The sequence below is a fragment of the Neopelma chrysocephalum genome, unplaced genomic scaffold (assembly GCF_003984885.1).
Source record: "Neopelma chrysocephalum unplaced genomic scaffold, ASM398488v2 Primary Assembly neopelma1_44, whole genome shotgun sequence".
Classification (NCBI taxonomy): Eukaryota; Metazoa; Chordata; class Aves; order Passeriformes; family Pipridae; genus Neopelma; species Neopelma chrysocephalum.
This window is the reverse complement of record NW_020897703.1, coordinates 13849983-13870863: the sequence shown is the minus strand read 5'-3', so window position 1 is coordinate 13870863 and position 20881 is coordinate 13849983. Positions and strand designations below refer to the sequence as shown.

The 20881-nt window shown below is 38.9% G+C and overlaps 1 protein-coding gene and 1 long non-coding RNA gene across 9 annotated transcripts in view; one reads left to right on the top strand and one right to left on the bottom strand.

The window, feature by feature from the left end:
* Window positions 1–20529, bottom strand: part of LOC113965324 (neurabin-1-like) — a 42878-nt gene extending 22349 nt beyond the window's left edge. For 6 of the 7 annotated variants that reach the window (XR_003533515.1, XR_003533516.1, XM_027678545.1 and 3 more), the window contains exons 1-9: window positions 20423–20529; window positions 18054–19902; window positions 6290–6422; window positions 5780–5900; window positions 5160–5264; window positions 4861–4981; window positions 4254–4400; window positions 2437–2490; window positions 234–463 (exon numbers count right to left, since the gene is read on the bottom strand). Coding sequence is in view for 5 of the 7 variants with exons in the window: in XM_027678545.1 (XP_027534346.1) it covers window positions 234–463; window positions 2437–2490; window positions 4254–4400; window positions 4861–4981; window positions 5160–5264; window positions 5780–5900; window positions 6290–6422; window positions 18054–19658 (2516 nt within the window). In the remaining 2 variants the exon portion in view is untranslated. Of the gene's footprint in view, window positions 1–233; window positions 464–2436; window positions 2491–4253; window positions 4401–4860; window positions 4982–5159; window positions 5265–5779; window positions 5901–6289; window positions 6423–18053; window positions 19903–20060; window positions 20119–20422 lie in introns of those variants that run through there. The other variant, XM_027678546.1, reaches the window with a different exon arrangement.
* On the top strand, window positions 6296–12095 carry LOC113965329. 2 transcript variants are annotated; one of them, XR_003533520.1, is made up of 3 exons: window positions 6296–6407; window positions 7109–7279; window positions 11314–12095. It is a non-coding gene; the product is annotated as an uncharacterized LOC113965329 (long non-coding RNA). The 2 variants fall into 2 exon arrangements; XR_003533519.1 differs by having other exon boundaries at window positions 7109–7293.
* Window positions 20530–20881: the final 352 nt, after the last annotated feature.

Below are 20881 nucleotides of genomic sequence, written 5' to 3'. Positions count from 1 at the left end.
TCCTAAGGTATAAATCAAAAGCAACACCAAAATTTCTGGAGAACCTTTCCAGAAGTTGGTGACTTAAGTTATGGAAGAATTCAGCATTTATAGCCCACTGCTTCCCTAAACTCTGATAAATGAAAACAAAGTGCATTAAGGGAATCCTACCCCTGGGTATTGTTGACAGCTTTCCCTATAATGTACAAAACATACAAGCAATAAATAGAGACCTAGTATTTTGGGGTACTTACTTTTGTTGGTAATCTTTAAGCAATTTCTTGGCCTTGCTGTATTTCTTTTCAAGGGCATCACATTGTTCTTGAGTCTCTTTAAGATGCTCATTCACCGTTTTGCATAAATTTTGTGCCTCTAACCAGTAGGTCTCTAACTTTTTAATTTTCTCTTTGCTTTCATCCAAGTTTTGCTGTAGCTGGGCTCGATTAAATTTCCATTCATTTTTTTCAGCTTCAACAATTTTTAACTGAAAAGATTAATACTTAAGGAATTAATCTAAACTAAAAGATGAAATAAAAATCAGTTGCTCATACATGTTTAAGTAGAGAATAGCTAATAAAAATTACATACTTATCAGTAATATTAAAACAAGACACAACTGTTAAAGTAATCATGTCGACTCTTCCAACCCTTGCTAAGCCAAGCAAGTTTAGCACTGAAACCCAAGAGCTTTTCACTGCTTCCTCATTGGTATCACTTTTTTCCTACAGAGATAAAATGAGCAGCACCATTATTGTTAGTTTATGTTGTTCCAGATCTCACTATATGTTTAGCTCCGGAGAGTCCTATTTTGAATACCTTCAAAGGCAACCGGAGATAAAGAATAATAACCTGTGTAAGACAAGCTCCCTGTCCTACTACGTTGTTACCAACCACTTTTTGAATAAAGCTAATGAGACCAGATGATCTAACCTGGTATTTTATATGTGACTGGAGTGCCCTGTTGGATGGTTACAGGCTCTTCAGGAGGGATAGGCAGGGCAGAAGAGGCAGAGGCATGGCACTGTATGTAATGAAGGGTTAGAAGGTATGGAGCTCACAGTTGGCAATGCACAGTTGGGAGCCTCTGGGTAAGAATCAAGGGACAAACAAAAAATGCAGATGTCATTGTGGGAGTCTGCTATAAACCTCCTGTCCAGGACAATGATGCCAACAAATTATTCTCTGAGGAACTGAGGGACACTGTCAAATCAACCTGCCCTTGCCCTTATGGGGGACTTCAGCTTGCCAGAAATTAACTGGGAGCATCACACAACTGGTACAACCCGAGCCAGAAGACTCCTAAAAACCTGGATGACAACTTTATGGAACAGTCCTAAGGGAGCCGACTCGGAAAGATGCCCTCCTTGATCTGCTGCTTTCGAAGCCAGCTAAGATCACTTGCTGATGGAACAGAGATGTTGAAAGGACCAAGAATTTCTTGAATTAAAAGTGGGGCTGTAAGTTGTACTAACACTGACATTTCTAATAGCTTTTTGGCAACCCAGTGGGGCCAAATATCAATAATACTGCAAAGACAAGGAGCACTGTTGGAAATTAAAACTGGAACTATCATATCACCAAGTAGTTTTGTCTGCCTTGCCTCTCTACACTTGGAGCTCTCAACAACTGCAGAGTGCACGAAAGACCCTGCTATTGATAGATACTGCTATTGGAAATTATTGCAATCTGAAGCACTATCCCCTCCCCACTTGTTACCTGCTCCCAGCAATGTGCTGCAGCTTGTCCTAAGGTACGCATTTCCGAGCAAGGCAACACAGAAGGAAAATGGAATAAAAGAAGCTGCTCTCCCACAAGTAATATTTCCAGAAAAAGGCCACACACAAATCTGCATCAGTGGAAAAAGTGGCAAAAAAGAACGAGAAACCCTTTCTCAGAATAAGCAGAAGCATTGAATGAATCCTCACCAAAAAAAAAGCTGGAACAAACTCTCTGCCCAGAGCAGGTCAGAAATTTGAGGAGGGAAAGAGGGGAAACAGGATAAGAGAAATAACTTTATGGTAACAGAAAGACAGCCACAAACCATTGTCTGCAAGAACCAAATCTAAACTCAAATAAGCCAAGTTTTATCCAGTGATAATGTTCTCATATTTGTTTAGGAGCTTGTTTCATGCAGTACTCCACTATATTCAGTTACTCTAAGTAGTAATACTGAATCATTCATTTTATAAAGGCACAGAGGGGATTTGGGGGCTGGGATTTTTTTACTGTTTTGTGTAGGTTTTGTTGTATTTTTTCTTTATTTTTAATTTGAGCATAGCTCTTCAGCTTAGTCTGTCTAGCACAACACTGAAGGCTCCTGAAGCCTAAATGGATTCTGCCTTCTGCATTCAGCTTATTCCTGGTAAAATCAGTAGCCACAGAAATAAGAAAAATCCCAAAGCAAGCCACCCAACAAAAAAACCCACCACCAAATAATAAGATTCTTTGAAAACTTACTTTCTCCTTCAGTTGATTCACTTCAGCTACTGTTACTGCATGTTTTAATTGCAGCTGAAACAAATGAAAGAAATTGTATGAGTACAAAAAAATTACATCTGAAATGCTAGTTAGTATTAAGAATTTCTCCATGATTCCCTTTTTCCACAAACCATTTTTATAGTGGTATCAAGTCAACTTAATTATTTGTCAGTTATAGAAGTAATCATGAGCTTTTATTAAAAAAAACACCCAAACTAAAACTAGCTCAAATTAAACCCCCAAAAAGTTCCATGGTAATCAATACATAACCTCCGATTGTTAAAAATCCCACATTGTTGTCTATATATTGAGAAAACCGAGGAGATTAAAATAATGTTTCAATGTGCCAGGAAAATGACAAGGCAGCAATGCACTTATGATGACAACTGGTACACAGACTCAAGTAAAAATTTAACAGTACTAAATATTTTTACATTCAGCACTTATAAATAAATGTGCTGGTTTTGTTTTAAAATTAAGCCATGTATTTTTATACCACAAATCTTTATAGGATTATTAGAAATGGAAAAGCTACATGTAAGCCAAATGTAAAGATTTTTTTAACAAGTATTAATTATTTCTTGAATCTCACTTTCCATCTGTAACCCTGTGGGGTTTTTTTTTTGGCAAGGCACATTGTACCAAACACAATTAAAACTAGGGAATCCATGACTATTCTTCATTTAGATTATGTTAGTAACAACACAGTAATGATTCTAGATGAGAATATAATTGTATCCCAAGTAAATATAGCACTTAGGAAAAGACACTGCAGCCTACTATTATGCTTCCTAACCTAGAAAAATTGTAGATGTTCTCTAGAGATCAATAGCCTGCAATTTCTACTTCCTCAATGACATCATCAACATTATCAAGAGAACAAACTTAAAGAGATCTGCAAAACACCAATCCTTCACAAAAATAAGCTGATGAAGCACCAAAAGGCATTTGACAAAACAGTTTCTCTGCAGTATATTTTTCTCCTTGCAGAGTGAAAATGACAGGCACTTAATTCTGCCAAGAAGCCTGGACCCCTAAATGCCAAACGACTGTACCACTTAAATCCCTGACTAAATCCCACAGCCCTGAATAAAGCAAATATGCTCCTTTATAAAAACCTTGGGAAAAGGGAACTATACTATTTCCAATTATATTAAGTTGCAATTCACAGTCTGGAATGCCCTATTGGGTTTGCAAACCCATTACTTCCAAAAAATACACCATAAAAACACCCTCCAAGCCAAAAACGTGCCTACCTACAGAATCAAGTGCTTTCACGTACACAGAGATTTCCTAGAAGACTGCAGGGACTAAGACGAGAGATATGTATATCTTGTCTTCCTGAAGGACATCTCACAACAACACTTGAGACCATTCAGAATGGGCATAATTGCCCCCCATGCTCTCCTCTGCAGCTAAAGCCATTCTGCTGTGCAGCAAATACATGCAAAGGCCAATGGGCCAAAGAAGAACTAAGAGAAGCATCCTATCTGTCTCATGCAATGTTCAGACATAACAAGCACAGAGCGCTGCTGGGTTCTAATGTCTGTTTCCAAAGGTTTTTTTAAATTTAATTTAAATCAACAGACGATTTAATATACATATGCATAGGGAAATTGGGATAAAAAAATAACAGAAGATCTACATTTCAATGGACAAAACAGAAAGATTTGCTGGTGAAGTTGGGAAAAAACAAACCCAAAACCATGAGAGGGACATGAAGCACATTATATCCAAGTCCTACAAGGTTCAGATGCTCCCCAGTGCAAAGAATATTCAAGAAACTGCTACAACACCTCTTTAAATTTAAGAAGAGACTCTGCTGAATCCATATCCAGTAGTAAACCAATGTCTTCATTTTCAGGAAGATCAAAAACTTCTACAGATTTCCCATGTAAATGTGACTCATATGTATCCTCCTCATCATCATCATAGTCATCATCCTGACAAAATCAAAAAATGACATTCTGTAACACACACACACTTTTGCATTATGGCAGCAACAACCAAAGCACACAATCAAAGAATCCAAACAGCTGCAAAACTTTTCTTGACTAATTACTATTCCTTTTTAGTTTCTTGTACCTATGATAATATTAAAGATGAATTGCAAACATTTTCATTAAAGTTCCACAAAAGAGAGTAAAGTAAAACATGCACAAAACAATTACACACAGCTGATAGTTAAAATATATATTTTGGATTACTGATAAAGTCAAAATCATGTGCCTGAAGAACAGTAATATATTAAGTTTGTATTTTCCTGTTTTTAACAAGTTGTCTGTTTTACCCTTTTCTGCTTGAGTGTCATTTAAAAAACACATTTATTCCATTAGCAGAAGTTACTGTGCGTAGTGGAAATCACGTACTTTTAAAAACATGTAAGTCTGTAGGATGTTTTACCTGCTCTGTATCATCATGAGCGTAGTGCTGCTCGTACAGACATCTCTCCTGCTCTAAGGTCTCACTAATCAGACGGGCTACTTCACTCTCAGCCCCTGGCTTCTCTCTCCCAATCAGAAACCTATAGGAGAAAAACAAATTATCTTCCAGCAAAAAATCATTAGATATGCTTAAGAAATGAGTTTGCCATACTGTTGCCTTCCACAGAATCCTTGTAAATTCTTCATATTATGGTTTTGTATTTTCCATGAATGAAAAATGACAAAACCAAAGTGTTATTTCATAAAAAATGTACGTACCTCACTGTGCCTTTGGTGTTCTTTAATACAGTGGCTGCAAAGAACTGAGTAACTCCCACCAGACTTATGCCATCAACCTCAACAATCTGATCATTTACTTGAATTCTGCAAAATAAATAAATGCTTAGCTATCAGTTAAATAATAATATTTTGGCTTGAAGTATTTTTGACAAATATCACTTAAAACTCACTAGTATTTACAATGACAAATTCTGAGTCCATTGAAATTCGTTGCTTAAAAACAGTCTCCTGATCCTCAGTTACTATGCAAATCACAAATTAAAATTTACACAGTACTAGACTTGATATCTTTTATACTATTTACACAGTGATTGGTGTCCTGGAGTATTAACATGATTTTGTGGTACTTCTACACAAGGGCTCATGCCAACCTTTTCTTATATATGCTGTAAGCAGATCTACACTTACTTATCAAAAATGTCCTATAATAAATAATTCCCCATTTTTTTAAAAATTAAGATAAAGCAGGAATGTAATAATCAATCAGCTGCATTCAGCTTTTGTACTTTTATTCACAGTATTCGGCATATCTAATAAAAGCAATTGGGATCAGTTACAAATTTGTAAAAACCATAATCAATTCAATAAAACAAACTCACCGTCCATCCCTCTGAGCAGCTCCACCATCTGTTATTGTTTTTACAAAAATACCTAGTTTTTCCAGTCCCTGATCAGCACCAACTCCCATTCCAATGATACTGATGCCCAGCCCCCTGTCACCTAAGGGATTCAAAAATCTAACATTAGTTTCATGACACATAATGTAACAATTAGCAGTACTGAGTTGTTTCAAAGCATTCCAAGTCCTTCCACACAAAAAAAACCCCAAAAATCTGAAAAACACAATATATTTTATATTTAGATATATATAAAAATATATTTATATATTTTGTTCTGTAGCCTTCCTAACTTCAATTGAGTACAACAATCTGCACTTAGCAGAGGCCTGTCCAGTTAACATTCACCAAATTCAACAGAACTAGTCACACAATTAAAGCCTAGACACACATTCAAAAATTCAAGAGCTAAATTCTGGGAATATAGTTATAAATGGTTTTATCTTTTGTTCACATAGTATCTATTGCAAATGTTCAAGGTTTGATTTGCACCTTTTTCAATTTCCACAGGAAACACTTCCATCTTTTCCACCCTTTTCTCAAGTTCATACTCAGCTGAGGCTGCCACAGGGTCAACTTCTTCATTACGTCTATCATAGTCTTCATTCGAGTAAGTACTGAAAACCTAAGAAAGGTAACAGAAAACTTTTTAAATGTTTTCTCACCTCCTTTCAAACATCATATAATTGAAAGACAATCACAATCAGTAAGGAAATTAAAGTGGTACTTTCAGAGATCTCATTTTCTAAACAACTATTGGTTTAGTAAATACTGCTGCTGTCAGATAGTTTTCAACTTGCACAGAAGTAACATTTTAAAAGTTTCAAAACAATTTCATAAACACATTTTGTGTTGTAAATGTACAAAAACAGTTAAAAGAAATCAGTTATCTCCTCTTTGATACAGTGTGACTTTTTTTTTAGGACTACATTCCACCAAATCCTTCCTCTCTTCTTCCCTCCCCCCACACCATCTGCCAATTGCAGTGTTTCAAACAGATGTAGTTTTCTGATTTTGCAAGGGAATCATGCAGTTTCCCAGGAAAAGGAAATGCCTTGCTACATACATTACTATTTTTAGTAATCACTCCAACTGAATATCTGGATTGTTAAAAATAAAGAGAGAAACAAACAACACAAATTAAGGCAGAAATCTACAAAGGAAGAATGAGGTACATGTAGCAGGGTTAATTTTAAACATCAGCATGTTCATTGACTGTATTTAAATTAATAACTTAGAGGAAAAAAGGAAAAATAATATACCACCCCGCTTATCTTTAAAAACAAGGTTTCTCTGCTAAATGTTTTGCAGGCACCGAGTGTTTTATTCAACATCACTGTAAGACAAAAAACAGTTACGGATTGCAGCTGCAGCAGCCATCTCCCTAATCAAGAACATGCAGTGCTGACACAAAGTTCATTTACACCAGCCTACTAAATTTCTGCAATTTTTGTATTTTGCCACTAAGACCTACCTAGACAGGTAACTGCAATCATGTAAGACAACATTAACTGTAATTAACATTTTCCCTGTGAATTTACATTCACTGGTATATGTGTTAGCTCTGCATGGCAGTAGCCTCAGACACAGAAAAGCAGTTATTGAAACAGATTATCAAAAAGCAACTAATAGTTACAGTATTTCCCATGGGGAGTTACTGCTTTCCCTTCAGACTCCAGCTGGAGATCAGTTTCACAGACTCTTCCCAAACCCTGCAAAACATCTACTCCAGAAACGTGGCATGGCCATATAGTCGGTCCAGTAAGTAAGCAAGATTACATCCACTTGGCTGAAAGGGAAGGAAGAAACCCACTTTCAGAAGTCTTATGTTTCCCCCAATAAAGGAACTTTAACACAGAAGTTGTTCTTCCTAAACCTTGTATAAAGGTTAATAAACACCTTTTGACTATTTACAGACATCAGTAGGAAACAACTAGACACAACTGGACAACAAGGGACACACTTACAGTATGTCTTCCATGAACTTTACAGAATAAATCTGCAAAACAGACAAAGAAAACCATCTAAATGGTCTAAAGTACCCTTACTCTATTATTATCATCAGAAAAAGGTGGCCAAATTCCCAAGTTCTTTAATCACCCTTCTTAGTCCCCAAATCAGTAAATAGGACATTTCATGAAGCATTATTCTCCCTTTGGAACAAAACCAGTCTAGTTTGCTTCCTTTCCATCCCAATAGAAAAAGCAATCTCTCTAAAAATACAGTCAAGTTATAATAAGATGAATTTTAAACTGATAATAAAAAGGAAGTTCATGAGTGGACAAGTGATAATTTCTTAGTGAGAATATTTGAGTTCTTGAGAACAAATCAAATACCAGGGCATGAAAAATATCAAGTTTGCTTATAAATTACTATACATATAACCTAGTCTTAATAGTATGACTAAAATGTCAAAGGTCACTAACTGTCAAATGGCTGAATGAGTAAAATGTGGAGAATGGCAGGAGTTCATTCGGGAGACAGTGACAACTATATTTTCCTTATTCTTTATAACTCAGTGGTCTAACTCACAAAGCAGAAGATGATGCAAGTAGCCACTATCTACTGAAGAATTACATTACCACAGGGATGACTAATTCCTTGCACAACAATTTATAGAGCAAAGTTGCACCATAACAACAGCATTACATATGCTGCAAGTCTTGGGCTACCAGCACTAGAACATTTCTGGAACTTCTAAAAATTATTTATTATTTTTCCAACTTAAAAGTAATAGAACTGTACTTGGGAGTCTCATGGAATTTGCTAATTTTGATACAAAATTGATCATAGGAATTGATCATCTACTGCGAGTGGATAATAGAATTTAAAACTAGTGGTCTCTTAGGTTCCAGTGATGTTTATTATTAATAAAATAATAGCACAAACATATATATGCAAATGAAGACTACTAATATTTATGCATACTTTTTGCAGCTTTTTAAGTAAAGCCTAGCTGAAATCAATTCTGAATAATTCACTAAGAGAAACAATTCATACTTTTAAGTAACAGATGAAAGTGTGTGAACCACAACCTCACAACTAAAAAAAGGCAGCCCCATTTCAAAATGGTAAGAACAATATAGCCCCCTCCTAACTTCAGACTTTTAAGAAAAACATCAGTTTACAAAGAACAGAGGAAAACCAAAACTTATAACCAGGAGCCAAACACTGCAATAACAGAAAGAAAAGCAAAAGCACACTACAAAACCTATGACCAAAGAGTCAAGGGAAAAAGACAGAAATTTTTATTGTGTACATGTGGAATCATAACATGGTATTCATCTTTTATAAGACAGAAATGGTAAAAATGTTGTTACTAATACAGAAAATGTAGGTCAGCAGTTGTCCTCGCAAAGTAGCAAAAGTAACATTTATACACAGTTAAAATGTGGATAATAAGTAATATAAGTTCACAGTTTAGAAGACTGATGAGAAAGCTAAACATGTTCATCCCTGCCCTGTGTCTGGCAGGGTTTAGTCACTGAATCAAATGCATTACAGACAAAAGAAATTCTAATCTTACTATTCAGAAGCCACCGCTAGCCAGAGATCATAAAATTATTAGTGTGCAAGTAGTATTTTTAAAAGATATTATTTAGCAAACACAAGTGATTGTCACAACATAGGAGAAAAGAGATTAATTTTACTGTGGAAACCATGTGAATTTTACAAGCCTTTTATCATAGCTTGTTATATATCCAGGTTGCCCTAACATTAATAACTTTTGAATCCTGTCAAACTATCTGAAAAAATAATTTCTTTTAACACTCAAGACCTTTTTCCTTCAGAATAAATAAAATTAATTTAAATCAAAAAAGTTCTGTTAGAGGGCTGAATTTTTAAGAATTACTTTAATTAAATTGTTAAGATACATAACTGTAAATTTTCAAATATACTTAGTGCTTGAACATACATATTTATTTGGAGACAGAACAAGCTGCATTCTTTGCACCAGGAAAATGAACAAATTTTTGAACACGAACAACTCAGTTTTGCACCTTCTGTGAAGATGTTAATATCAACATCATCAAGGTCAGCACTCAAAGAACACCAGTGCAGCCTACTATCTAGGAGATCCTACTGTTGAGTTCCTGTAACTACAGAGAACTAAAAATCTCCATTTTATCATGTTAGTGCTACCACAGAAAACAGCATTATCACAGAAAAACGACAACCTCACTTACTTCAAACTCTTGACAGACCATAAAAAGGGCGACTTAAGTATTATGTTAGTTTTAGAAGAATAATAATTTTGTTAAAGGGCAAACACTAACTTACCATGTGCTTGCATGAAAGTGCTACAGAGTGATAAACCACTGTCCAAAGACTTCCACTGCCACATTCATTTCTAGTATGTAGATTTGTTTGTGCCCGATGAAGAGCAGAACATTACAAAAGTAAGATTAAGAAATCAGTAACTGCCCAGAAGGGCTTTCAACTATTTGGAACAGAAGCAATATCAGCATCACTTTAAAATTCTCATGTACTGTAGTATTTGCTGTAAAGCCTCACAGCACCCGCACAGGCAGTTACAGTAACACCTGACAGGTGAGAGAGGCCCTGGAGTGTTACCTGGCTGGACTCCACACCCCTTGGTTCACCTCACTTCTGAAACATGGGGCTCACTTTGAACGGGTAAGTTTACTGACACTCAATAAAGCCAAACATTCGAAACACAAGTTACAGCTCAGGGAAAATTATTTAATAGTGAACAATTTCGGCTTTCCAAATTGATGGCCTTTGTGATGCCTGGCAAAATGTGAAGTGCCCAGGCAAACATGAATAATCATTTGAAATAGTAGCACTGAAGTAGACCTGAAGCATAATGTACACTCTACAGTTTACTCTTACAATCTCCCTCTTCAGTTCAAGTAGACATCTCGTTACCACTACCCATTCTTCCCTCTATTTCCAAAAGCTACATGGTTAGTATTTTATTACTGCTACTTTTTATATTTTAAGTGAAAAGTGTCTATACTTAATTCAAGTCAATTGATGCTATAAAATCACAGAATCAGTACAGAGAAATATCTGGCACACCTTTACTCTTCTTCAAAAAGTTTTCAGAATGGTTAGCAACTGTTGAACAGGTTGATATACAGGTAGGCTGGACACATTTATGTCTTTGATCTTGCAGCTCTGTATACTTAAAAGCCCCAACGAAGTCAATTTACCTAAAAGACGTAAGTGAAACCTTGCTTTGGATCTACAGTATAGACAATTTCATATAGACAATTTAATCATAAAAAAAACAGGTTTTCAGCCAGGTTCATTATTCTCTGCCTAATTAATTCTCTAGTTCTGTATTTCATTGCAGTAGCAAAATCACTGGAGCCAGCTAGAGAATAAGACAGACAATATAGCATCTATTTCAGTCAGGTTATGCTACCTACTTGAGAAGGAGAAATTCTCTCACTTTCAGGTATTTAATTTTTAAATCCCAGTGGAAGAAATATTGAAACCAGAGAACAGCATCCATTGAGATGCAGAGCACTGATTTTCTTTCATTTCAGACATTCAAAGAAGAAGCTGAGAGAAGATCCATGATCTCCATCTGTGACTTGGTTATACTCCTCCACCATCTCCTCCACCAGTTGAGGTGGCATTGCTCTCTGACTGACAAAGAGACTGAAAGACTCCAAAATAAATAGGATATGATCAAAATACTACTCACAATCAAAAAACTACTCACAATACCACATAAAAGGGGGCACCCCAAAAAAATCTTGGCTCTTTGACTTTGCATATAAAGAGAGTGATTCAATTACGAACATCCATAAGCTTCACAGGTGTCTTGGTACCCACCAGTTTACACTTGTAATCCACATAGATATGTGTATTTATCTAGTATTCACCAAAACAGAAATCTTGACCTGACCAAATTTAAATAGCAAGCAAATTGGTATGGGGAACTTCAAAAGAATAACAACTAACACAAAAATAGTCCGTCTGACTGTTTTCTAAAGACCATAAGAAGAAACAACAACAAAATAACCCTGTTATACCAAATCAACTCAATTAACTAATCTGCATTAATATTGTCATTAGCAATGATCAATACCCCAGATTCGAAAAGGAGGGTCATCTCACTATGCCAAGTCACTTCAGAGGGTGATGGAAGAAAACGATGGAGAAATAAATCTAAAGAATTTGCCATGTTGCATAATACTTTCCTGCTCAATAAAAATATAAGAACCCTGTAAAAATTCTGCAACACTGCACCTTTACCTAAAGGTTACAAAATGTGTACTCAGATAATAGAGGCATACATCTTTTTACTGATGTCCCTCTTAGTGTTCACCTTCTATGTTAGAATTATATGGAAAGGGATAATTAAGTTTTCCATCTCTCCAAAGGTAAACTAGAAACAAGTTTCAGCTACTGCCTGTTCATTCTTTACCAGCCTAGGTCATGTATTCTCAGATGCTAATAACAGAAATCATCATCAAAAAGACATTGAATCTTTCAGTAGCTTAGCTGTTGAGCTAATGAACTTGTCTCCCATAAATTTGCTTATCCTTGCTGACCTTCAACACCTCCTCAGTGTTTCCCCTGACTGTATCACCCATGAAACCCTCAAGTGCCTCCTATTCACCACCTTTCCTCCCTCCTGTTCCCCACAGCTATTCAGAGGAAAACACAGCACAGGCTGGGCATACATAGTGATCAGCTAACATTAAGTCAAAAAGAACAAGCAATTTAAACTAAAGCTGCATGCCCTCAGCGAAGGCATGAATCTGCAACTCTAATACAAATGCTAATTTTCTGCAAACCAAGAAGTACCTTAAAAATACCTTTAAAAACCCTTTTCTCCTCCCTATCAAATCCAAGTGAAACTGCTAGCACTGCTAGTTAGAAGCTGGAGGAACTGAAAAAGGAGTGAGGATGGGCAGGTGATAACCTCACCTGACCTCCATAACCTCAGCATTCTCTCATTTTTCTATAGTTTTACAGCATAATCAAATACATCAAACAGGTCAGCCAGTATGTTATCTAACTGCATCTGTGGAATAATTCAGTTAGAAATACACCGACATATTAATGTAAAGAGTCAAGCTGCTACAGCAGTGAGCCATGACATAAAAAGAAATTCTTTACTTTTTCTGTTCCAGTTTAGATTTCTGCTCTACAGTCCCATGTCCTGGCACTTTCTGGACTCTCATCCAAAGACTCTTGAAATGCCAAATCAATCTACTATTGTAAAACTTACATATCAAATATTTCCTAAAAATCTAAACAGAGGATGTATGATATTAAAAAAAAAAAAAAGACAACAGCTTGAGTTGAAAGGGCTTCTTTCTGGAGAGTTGAACAACCATCATGGAATCAAAACAGCATAAGGACCATAAAGGCATCAGAAATACTGGACTTTTTAATCCAGGTAAACCTATACACAGAAGTAAATGCATTTAGGCCTAATAAACTTTTAACTTACAAGAAAATCTTTAAACTTTTACTGAAATTTCAGTTATCTTTTCTCAAAACTCCTGCCCACAAAAAAATTTCACAAGTATGAAAATATGTACCTTCTTCCTCCAGGTAATATCTATGTTTTTAACATCCCATACTGTTCACCAGCAGGAATGCCACACTGTCAGATGCAGGCAGAACAAAACAGGGTCACTTTTTGCAAAATGTCACTGAAAAGTACCATGAACAGTTTGTAATAAAAACATGAAGAAAAGGTGTTACAATGTTAAGTTACTAATGTTGTAATGTTGATAAACAGAGCTTCAAAATAAATAAAATCTATGAGTTACAACAAGAAAATTGTCATTGCAAAAGCTCCCAAACAAAGCACAATGGAAATACACTCACGTTATTTGTGTCAAGAAAAAAGAGCAGATGACTTCCCACATATTAGTCAATTCTGTTTAAATCTACTTTCAGATCAAATCTCTACATCAACCTACATCCACATCACATATTTGTTTCTTAATGCCACTGAAGTATTTTACTGAAGTACTTGAGCAATGGCTGACAAACAATTGACCAGTCATCAATTCTCTAATTACTGGAGAAACTCCGGGGTTTGGGTATCTTCTACTACTTAGTGTATTTTGTATCCCTTTCTGTGTATGACATCATAAGTACAGAAGTTAACGGCTCAAAAATCAGAGGCTGTATGAAGCTGAAGCAATACTCTACAAAAAAATTGTTATTCAATGAGTATTCAAGAATCTACGCATTGACCTAGAAAATTTGTGCATCTCCTAAAAGTGGTAAGCATTTACAAATATGCTGTCATACAGGAAATCTAATTCAAGGTTATCTTCATTTAGTGCTTCATTAACTTCCACAGTAAGCAATTTTGTAATAAAAAGACTGAAGAGTAGGCCAGCCTGAACAATTTTATCATTTGTGCCCAGCTACACATAAAACAGATCTTTTCTGATGTGCAAGACAAACGGCAATATTATAAAGGATTTCCATATTCTCTCAGAAGCAGCTGATACTTGACTGGTCAGGACAACACACAAACTATGAAACTGCTTTCAGTTTCCTTAAGAAATAAATTTAAGCTCCTGCTCAACTGTGACAATACAAAAGTAACGCCTTTATGAAGGTTTGGGTTTTTTTAAACTGTGTCCTTGACTAAATCTTAAAATATATTATTATTCACAAAAAGCTGGGAACAGCCACTCCCACGAAACATGAACTAGATAACACTGATATTTAAACAGACTTACGGAAGCAAACAGTAGCTGTACTATCTTTTCAGTTTACCTGAGCTATAGAATTTCTAAGGATCATAAATCATTGCAGAAGTTAGTCACTGTACTATTAAAGGTTTTGAGGACAAAGTTTGACATAGTCAGAGGTAAGAACATCTCAAGAAGCCAATTTGAAAACAGGTATTTGTTTTCCCAACTAAATATTTCAAAATTACAAATGTCAAAGAGCACTCAGTCATTACATTAATGTTAATTAGAGCCTTTCAAGGTAGAGTCTACATTACAAAGGCAAAATGAAATATAAAGGGATGACAGCAGAGTTACCTGATTTGCACTGTGCAATGCTGTTTGTTTACAGAGTTTATTCAGAAAACTTCAAGACAAAGACAAATTCAGTTCCCTTGCAAATACCTTGGGCAGTTGAGTGTGCTTTACATTCCTTATTGGCTTCATATGTGGCAACAAGAGACTAAAAACTGCTCAGGTACCATAATACAAACCCACTCTGTAAAGTTCTGCTAATAACTGCACAGTATCACTCTCTCAACTACTGTAGATAAAATAAGCAAACGGGACATAACGTGCCTTAAGGTCTGCAAAGATCAAACAGCAGCAGGACTAAAGAGAGTTGGGTCACCCACAGCACATAAGAAATCTTCCCACACGTCATTTATCACCAGTTTCTATGGAATTGAAACATTTATTTTAAAAAGTCTCATCTGTGCTTGCTTTCACAGGCACAGGGCAACACAAAATAATGGGAGTATTTCTGTAATTATGTTCCATCTTTCCTGAAATTATCAGATCAAATTATGTTCTTAAGCCCTGCTACAGATGTCAACAATCATGGATCTCTGTCATGGGTCAGATGCAGTGCTAACAGTGTTAGCTCCCTTAACACATCCCCTGGGAGCTGCATAGTCTTCTCCTTTTACTCAAAGGCCTTGCCAATTTTAACAACTGACCAGCAACTTTGAAGCAGAAATATTAATCAAGTTCTCTTTGTTCCTGCAGCATAAATATTGTTTCTAAGGTGCCTGTGTTTAAGTTATACGCATTAGCTACACACATATCCAACTTCTCTTTTGTGTATATCGAGTACAATGGTCAGAGCTCCATCACTGCAGAACCTTGAAGATCTGAGAATGTGCTTTTTTATGCCCAATACCTTCTGAATGTTTTGAATTCTTCAACTCTATCACACATCTGCTAAACAGCAACTGCAAGAGACATAGATTTTTTTTGTAAACACTAGAGAGGTGCAGAAGGAAAACAGCAAGAATGCAAGGCCAGGCTGGCCTCTCTCAGTAGCATCCATGAGGAGGAACACAGACCTTCTCCTCTAGTGGCTATGAAGGTGTGAAAATGGCACTCACATTTTAGTCAAACTTATTAGTATAAATAAAGTTGAAAAAAGGAAGTTACTAGGATGCATTTCTCACTATGGCAATGCTCTAAGCTGTGGTGGGGACCAGGAATAATCTAGCTACCACTCAGATTTTTTTCTCTTCCAATTTAAGATGCGCTAAAATCTACACAGAAAGTCAGACAGAGAAATTTCCTTCTGTGAGGTAAAACTGGGATTTTCTAAAAGGTTAATGAGATATTAAAGGTACACAACTAAAGAAAATTTTGGGTAAGCAAAAAAAAGTTGGAATTCTTTATTTTACAGAGTATAAACCTCAAAAACCATATACCAGGACTTAGTCCCACTAAGTATCATAGAAAACATGAAGCAAAAAGGCAGACATAGGAAAAGAAATCATTGCTTAGGCATGAGGAACAAAGGGGGAAAACCTATTGAAAATGACATACAGAAAGACATCCCTATACCCAAAATAGGGAAGACATAGCCAAGTATCATGGAAAGGGGATAAAGGAAGGCAAGGATCACAAGCTTATATTAAGGGCCCTAAAAAGTATCTTCAATGATCATATTGCTATTAAGGACACTACATTCTGCAAATCTAAGTGGGGCATTATGGCAAGAACTATGTTATTTTTCCTGGAAAACTGCTAACAATTGCTACTAAACATTCATCTTTTGGTTGTGTAAATGATAATCAGGTGCAGGTTGGTTTCTGTGGCTTTCAGAGAAGCAGCTATATTTGAACTGTGCTTGTTACCAAAAACTGAGTTTTGTCTACATGAGACCTTCCATCACGGCTGGCACTGAGATTTCTACTAATGCTTTCAACTATGTCTGGCACAGACATCGCAGAGAAAGCCCCTGCTTCAGTAGGATTTCAGCAATGATCAGTAAAACCCTGTCTACAGCAGGGAGTCACTCAACACACATTTACAGCAGACTCTATACGGCACTTTCCTCAGACATTCAGTGCACGAATGCAAGGGGAAATGGACTGATGCCCCTCCGGCTCTCTCCCAGCCCTCATCATATTCATTATGCAGTTTTCAATACCAGCACTCTCCCCTTCACTGCTCCAGGTCACCACTAAAGCAGCATCATCTACAAGAAAGCCATATAAAGTCAGCCTGTCCATGGAGAGACTACAAAAAACCCCCACGTGCAACAAAATTCACATTTTGCCACACCCAGAACATTTTCTGGGGTACAGCACTGGTGTGTGTTTAGCAAACTGGGAAATTACAGCTCTCTGCTGCGGGAAATTCAAGAGTCAATAAAATTTTTACATCCCTCTGATCAGTAAAAGCAAGTCCTGACTGCATGAAGAAGGTGTAAAAGCTGTTTATTAAAGATGACATTTTTCATACATGTAACAGTAGAACTGAAGTATGCTAAAGAAAGCCTAGACTATTTCCCATTCCATCCTGGTATGCATCTCCCAATTCTCCTCCCAAAGTGTAAGAGGGACTAGAATAATTCAAATCTGCAAGAGACTCCAGGTAAACACAGTTCAAGTTGTAGAATGACTTATTTTGTGGGTATTTTAGTGAGGGAAGATCAGACATACAAATCTTTTTCATTTGTTAGAGTTGTAACTTACACTACTCCTCATTACCCAGCCTGTCTTGTAACTTCTACTCCTTCAACTTCGTGATTCCAAAATACTCATGTTAACACTCCTATGGCTTATTCACCAATCCAGTATTAAAACCAAATAACACATATATGGTTATTATTAGAGAGAATTCTAGAATCTTAAATAACACAAATCAGGCATTTGATGTTTTCTTATAGTTAATTCTATAACCAAGTCCGAAGTTGACTCTGAAAGTTTGCTATGGGGTTTTTTGTTATTTTGTTTGGGTTTTTTAAAAACTTTTCTACAAAAAGCAAAACTGAAAAAATTCTTCCTAATGCAATGACTCAATTTTAAACAAATGAGGGCAAGTATTAAAGGTCATGTGTTCATATCTATGCCTAAAACATTTGTTATGTTTATGAAGCTGTTGTAATTAAGATATAATTTGTGACTAATTTATAAATTTTCTGAACTTGGAACTTTTCTCTTATTTAGTGTTGAATAAAAGCTGTAAACTTAACACTTTTTAAAGGGTTTCTAGAACTTTGAAAAAAACCCCACAAAATGTATTTCCTGGATATTTTTGACTCCAAAACAATTAAAAAATAAAGACAATTCAAATGTACTTACTTTGATAGGAGCTGTCGAGAACTTGACTTTTCGGTCTGGATCGGGATCCTCCTCTTCAGAAAGCCCAGGAAACTCCTCATATTCACTGTCATACATATACACATCCTCTCCCTCCAAAATTTCTTTGCCTTCAGGTTCTTGGTTTTCTGTCTCTGTATCCCTGTCACCATCAAAAGCTGCATTCTCTATTCCAAAAGCACTGAAGTCCTCACTTTGCTTTTCCAACACTTGCTCCTCTTCTTCAGTATCCTCTTCCTGCTCTAGAACGTCCTGAACATGTGTAACTGGACCATCTCTTACAGACAACCCATTTCTTTCTTCTTCCCAACTGGTCTTGCTGTCATCCATAGACTCTTCTATCACTTCCAAGGCATAGTCACTCCTCTTCCCTTCCTGTACTTGACATATGAGCATCTGATCCTCTTGAACAACGTGATCTTTCTCCAAACCTTCATTTTCATGCCCTGAGGTTTCATTTTGTCCAACGAGCTCTGTGCAAGTCCCCTCTGTGGGGGAAACTGAGGAGGAAACACTATCTGATCTGTGCTGAGCCTCCTGACCGGGCACACTGCCCATATCCCACAGGCTTCTCTCAAGTACCAGTTGCTCCCTTTTGTCTTTTCGAAGAGCCTCACTTGGCTCATCTCTGTGGATCCCAAGCACTTTGGAGAACACACCCTTCTCTGGACATCCTTCAGCAACAGCAGGCAAATTCAAACTCTGCTGGCCTCTCAAAGGATCCTGATTCGGAGGACTATAATTTTTGGAAATTTCTTTGGATTCTTCAGTATCGCTGTCACCCAAAAAGCTTTCCAGCCTCCTAGAAATGGGCCCTGCATTCAGGAAGGAGGATTTAGAACCACTATTAGCATGTTGCTGTTTCAACTCCTCACTGCCTTGATTTTCAACTTTCTCCAGTGCAACTGGAGGACTCGCTTCTGTATTAAAACTGAAGCTGTCCACCACATTGCTGCAATCAGAAGCTGAGCCACGTCTCCTCTTATCTTCACTTCTTTCACATTTGCTGGGGGAGTATCTGTCCACTGAGCTCCGCTGTTTTATATTCCTCTCAAAAAGCTTCCTAGTCTCCGAAAATTTTTCTGCCAGGGCAACTTTGTCCAAGTCTGCCTCATCACTGCTACGGACAACCTTGTCGGCAGCAGAAGGCACAGATAATGAATCCACAGGACTGCTGCAGGGGCTGGTGCTTGTATTAAGAAGATTATTTTTTTGGACAATGAGAAAAGATGGGCTACCTGGAGAAGGTCCATACTCTGCTGCCGTGGCCCGGCTGATTAATTTGGTCTCAGCAGGTGGACTGCTTTCAGAGGCTGTGGAAGAAGAGCTTCCCATTTGCAGAAACATATTTTTGATCTTGTGTACTCTATTGCCATAAGTGGCAGCTCTGCCTCTACTGTGTGGGTCATTTCCCCCTCCATTGGAAGAGGTGTTCAGCTTCTGCAAGCCTGTTTTGCTGGAAGTGTTATCAGGATTGTTCACACCATCAAAAGAGCATTTGATAGCATGGAAATCAGATTTATAGGCATTTCGGTGTGGTGATGCACTTCTTAAAGTCCTTTCTCCCTTGCCTTCAGTTTTCATCATTGTCAAAGAGAAGGCTCCCTCGACTCCTGAAGAAGAATGGGAAGAACGGCTCCTTAGCACAAAGCTTCCACCCTCCAACAGCAGGCAGAGCAGATCCTACAGAAGATCCCAAAAGCAGCCTTTCACTCAGCCAGCTTCCCCGCTTGCAGTGAAATGGAGTGCAGGGGAGAGAAAGAAATCAAAGCGCGTGAATGGCTACATCGGGTGTTATCCCTAGCGCGGATCGCGGTATCCGGAGAGCCATCTGCAGAGAGACAGAGAGTTTCCATTAACTCGGGGCCTCGCCGGCGTGTGACACGAATTCGAAACTCGGGGTGGGAAACGTCGCCCGAGACCTCCCCGCGGGATAAACCCCATTGTGTCCGCCGGGACGCGCGGACCCAGCTGCTCCCGGGCACCGACCTGGCAGCTCCGGCAGGGGATGCGGCGGCGGCAGGCGGCCCCCCCGCCCTCTCCGGCTGCCGCCCCTCCGCCAAGGGCCGTCCTGGGCCAGGCCGGGCCGGGCCGGGCGGCGGGGGAGGGGGCAGCGCCGGCCCTTCCCTTCCCTTCCTGGCGCCCGGGGGAAGCCGGGCCCGGCCGGACCCCGCTGCCCGCACCGCGGGACGGAGGGGCCCGGGCGCCCTGTGCCGCCCGGAACGGGAAAGCCGCAAGTTTCGGCCCCAAGCTGGGGCTTCCCCGTGGCGGCGCCTGTGCGCCGCGGGGCCTGCGGGGCGCGCAGCGGAGCCGCCCCGGTACTTCGCCCCAAACTTTCCGAGCCAGCCTACCTGGGGGCGGGGGTCCCGCCGCCTCCTTCCCCTCAGCGCTCCCGGCCGCCCAGCGGCCGCGCGCACCACGCCATCATTATCCGCCGCCAGCAGCCGCCCGCCTTTCCTCCCTCCCACCCCCCCGCCCTACCGCCGCCACCACCCCGCGCTCCTCACTCCACCTTCCCCCGCCCCCGCGGCGCGCTCCTCTCCGCTCCGCCGCCCGCCCGCGCCGCTCCCCGGCCGCGCTGCCCCGCGCCCTCCTCCGCGCCGTGTCTCGGGCCCGCCCGCGCGCGCGCTCCCTCGCTCGCACACAAAGAGAGGGAGCGGCGGGCGCGCCCTTGTTCCTCTGGCAGCGCCAGGGAAGAGGGGCTGGGGGGCGGCGGGCGCGTCCGGCCCAGGGGAAGCACCTCCCGCGCCGGGATATACCACGCCGTAGCGGGCTACGGGTTTCGGATGATACCATGTCGGCGAGGCGAG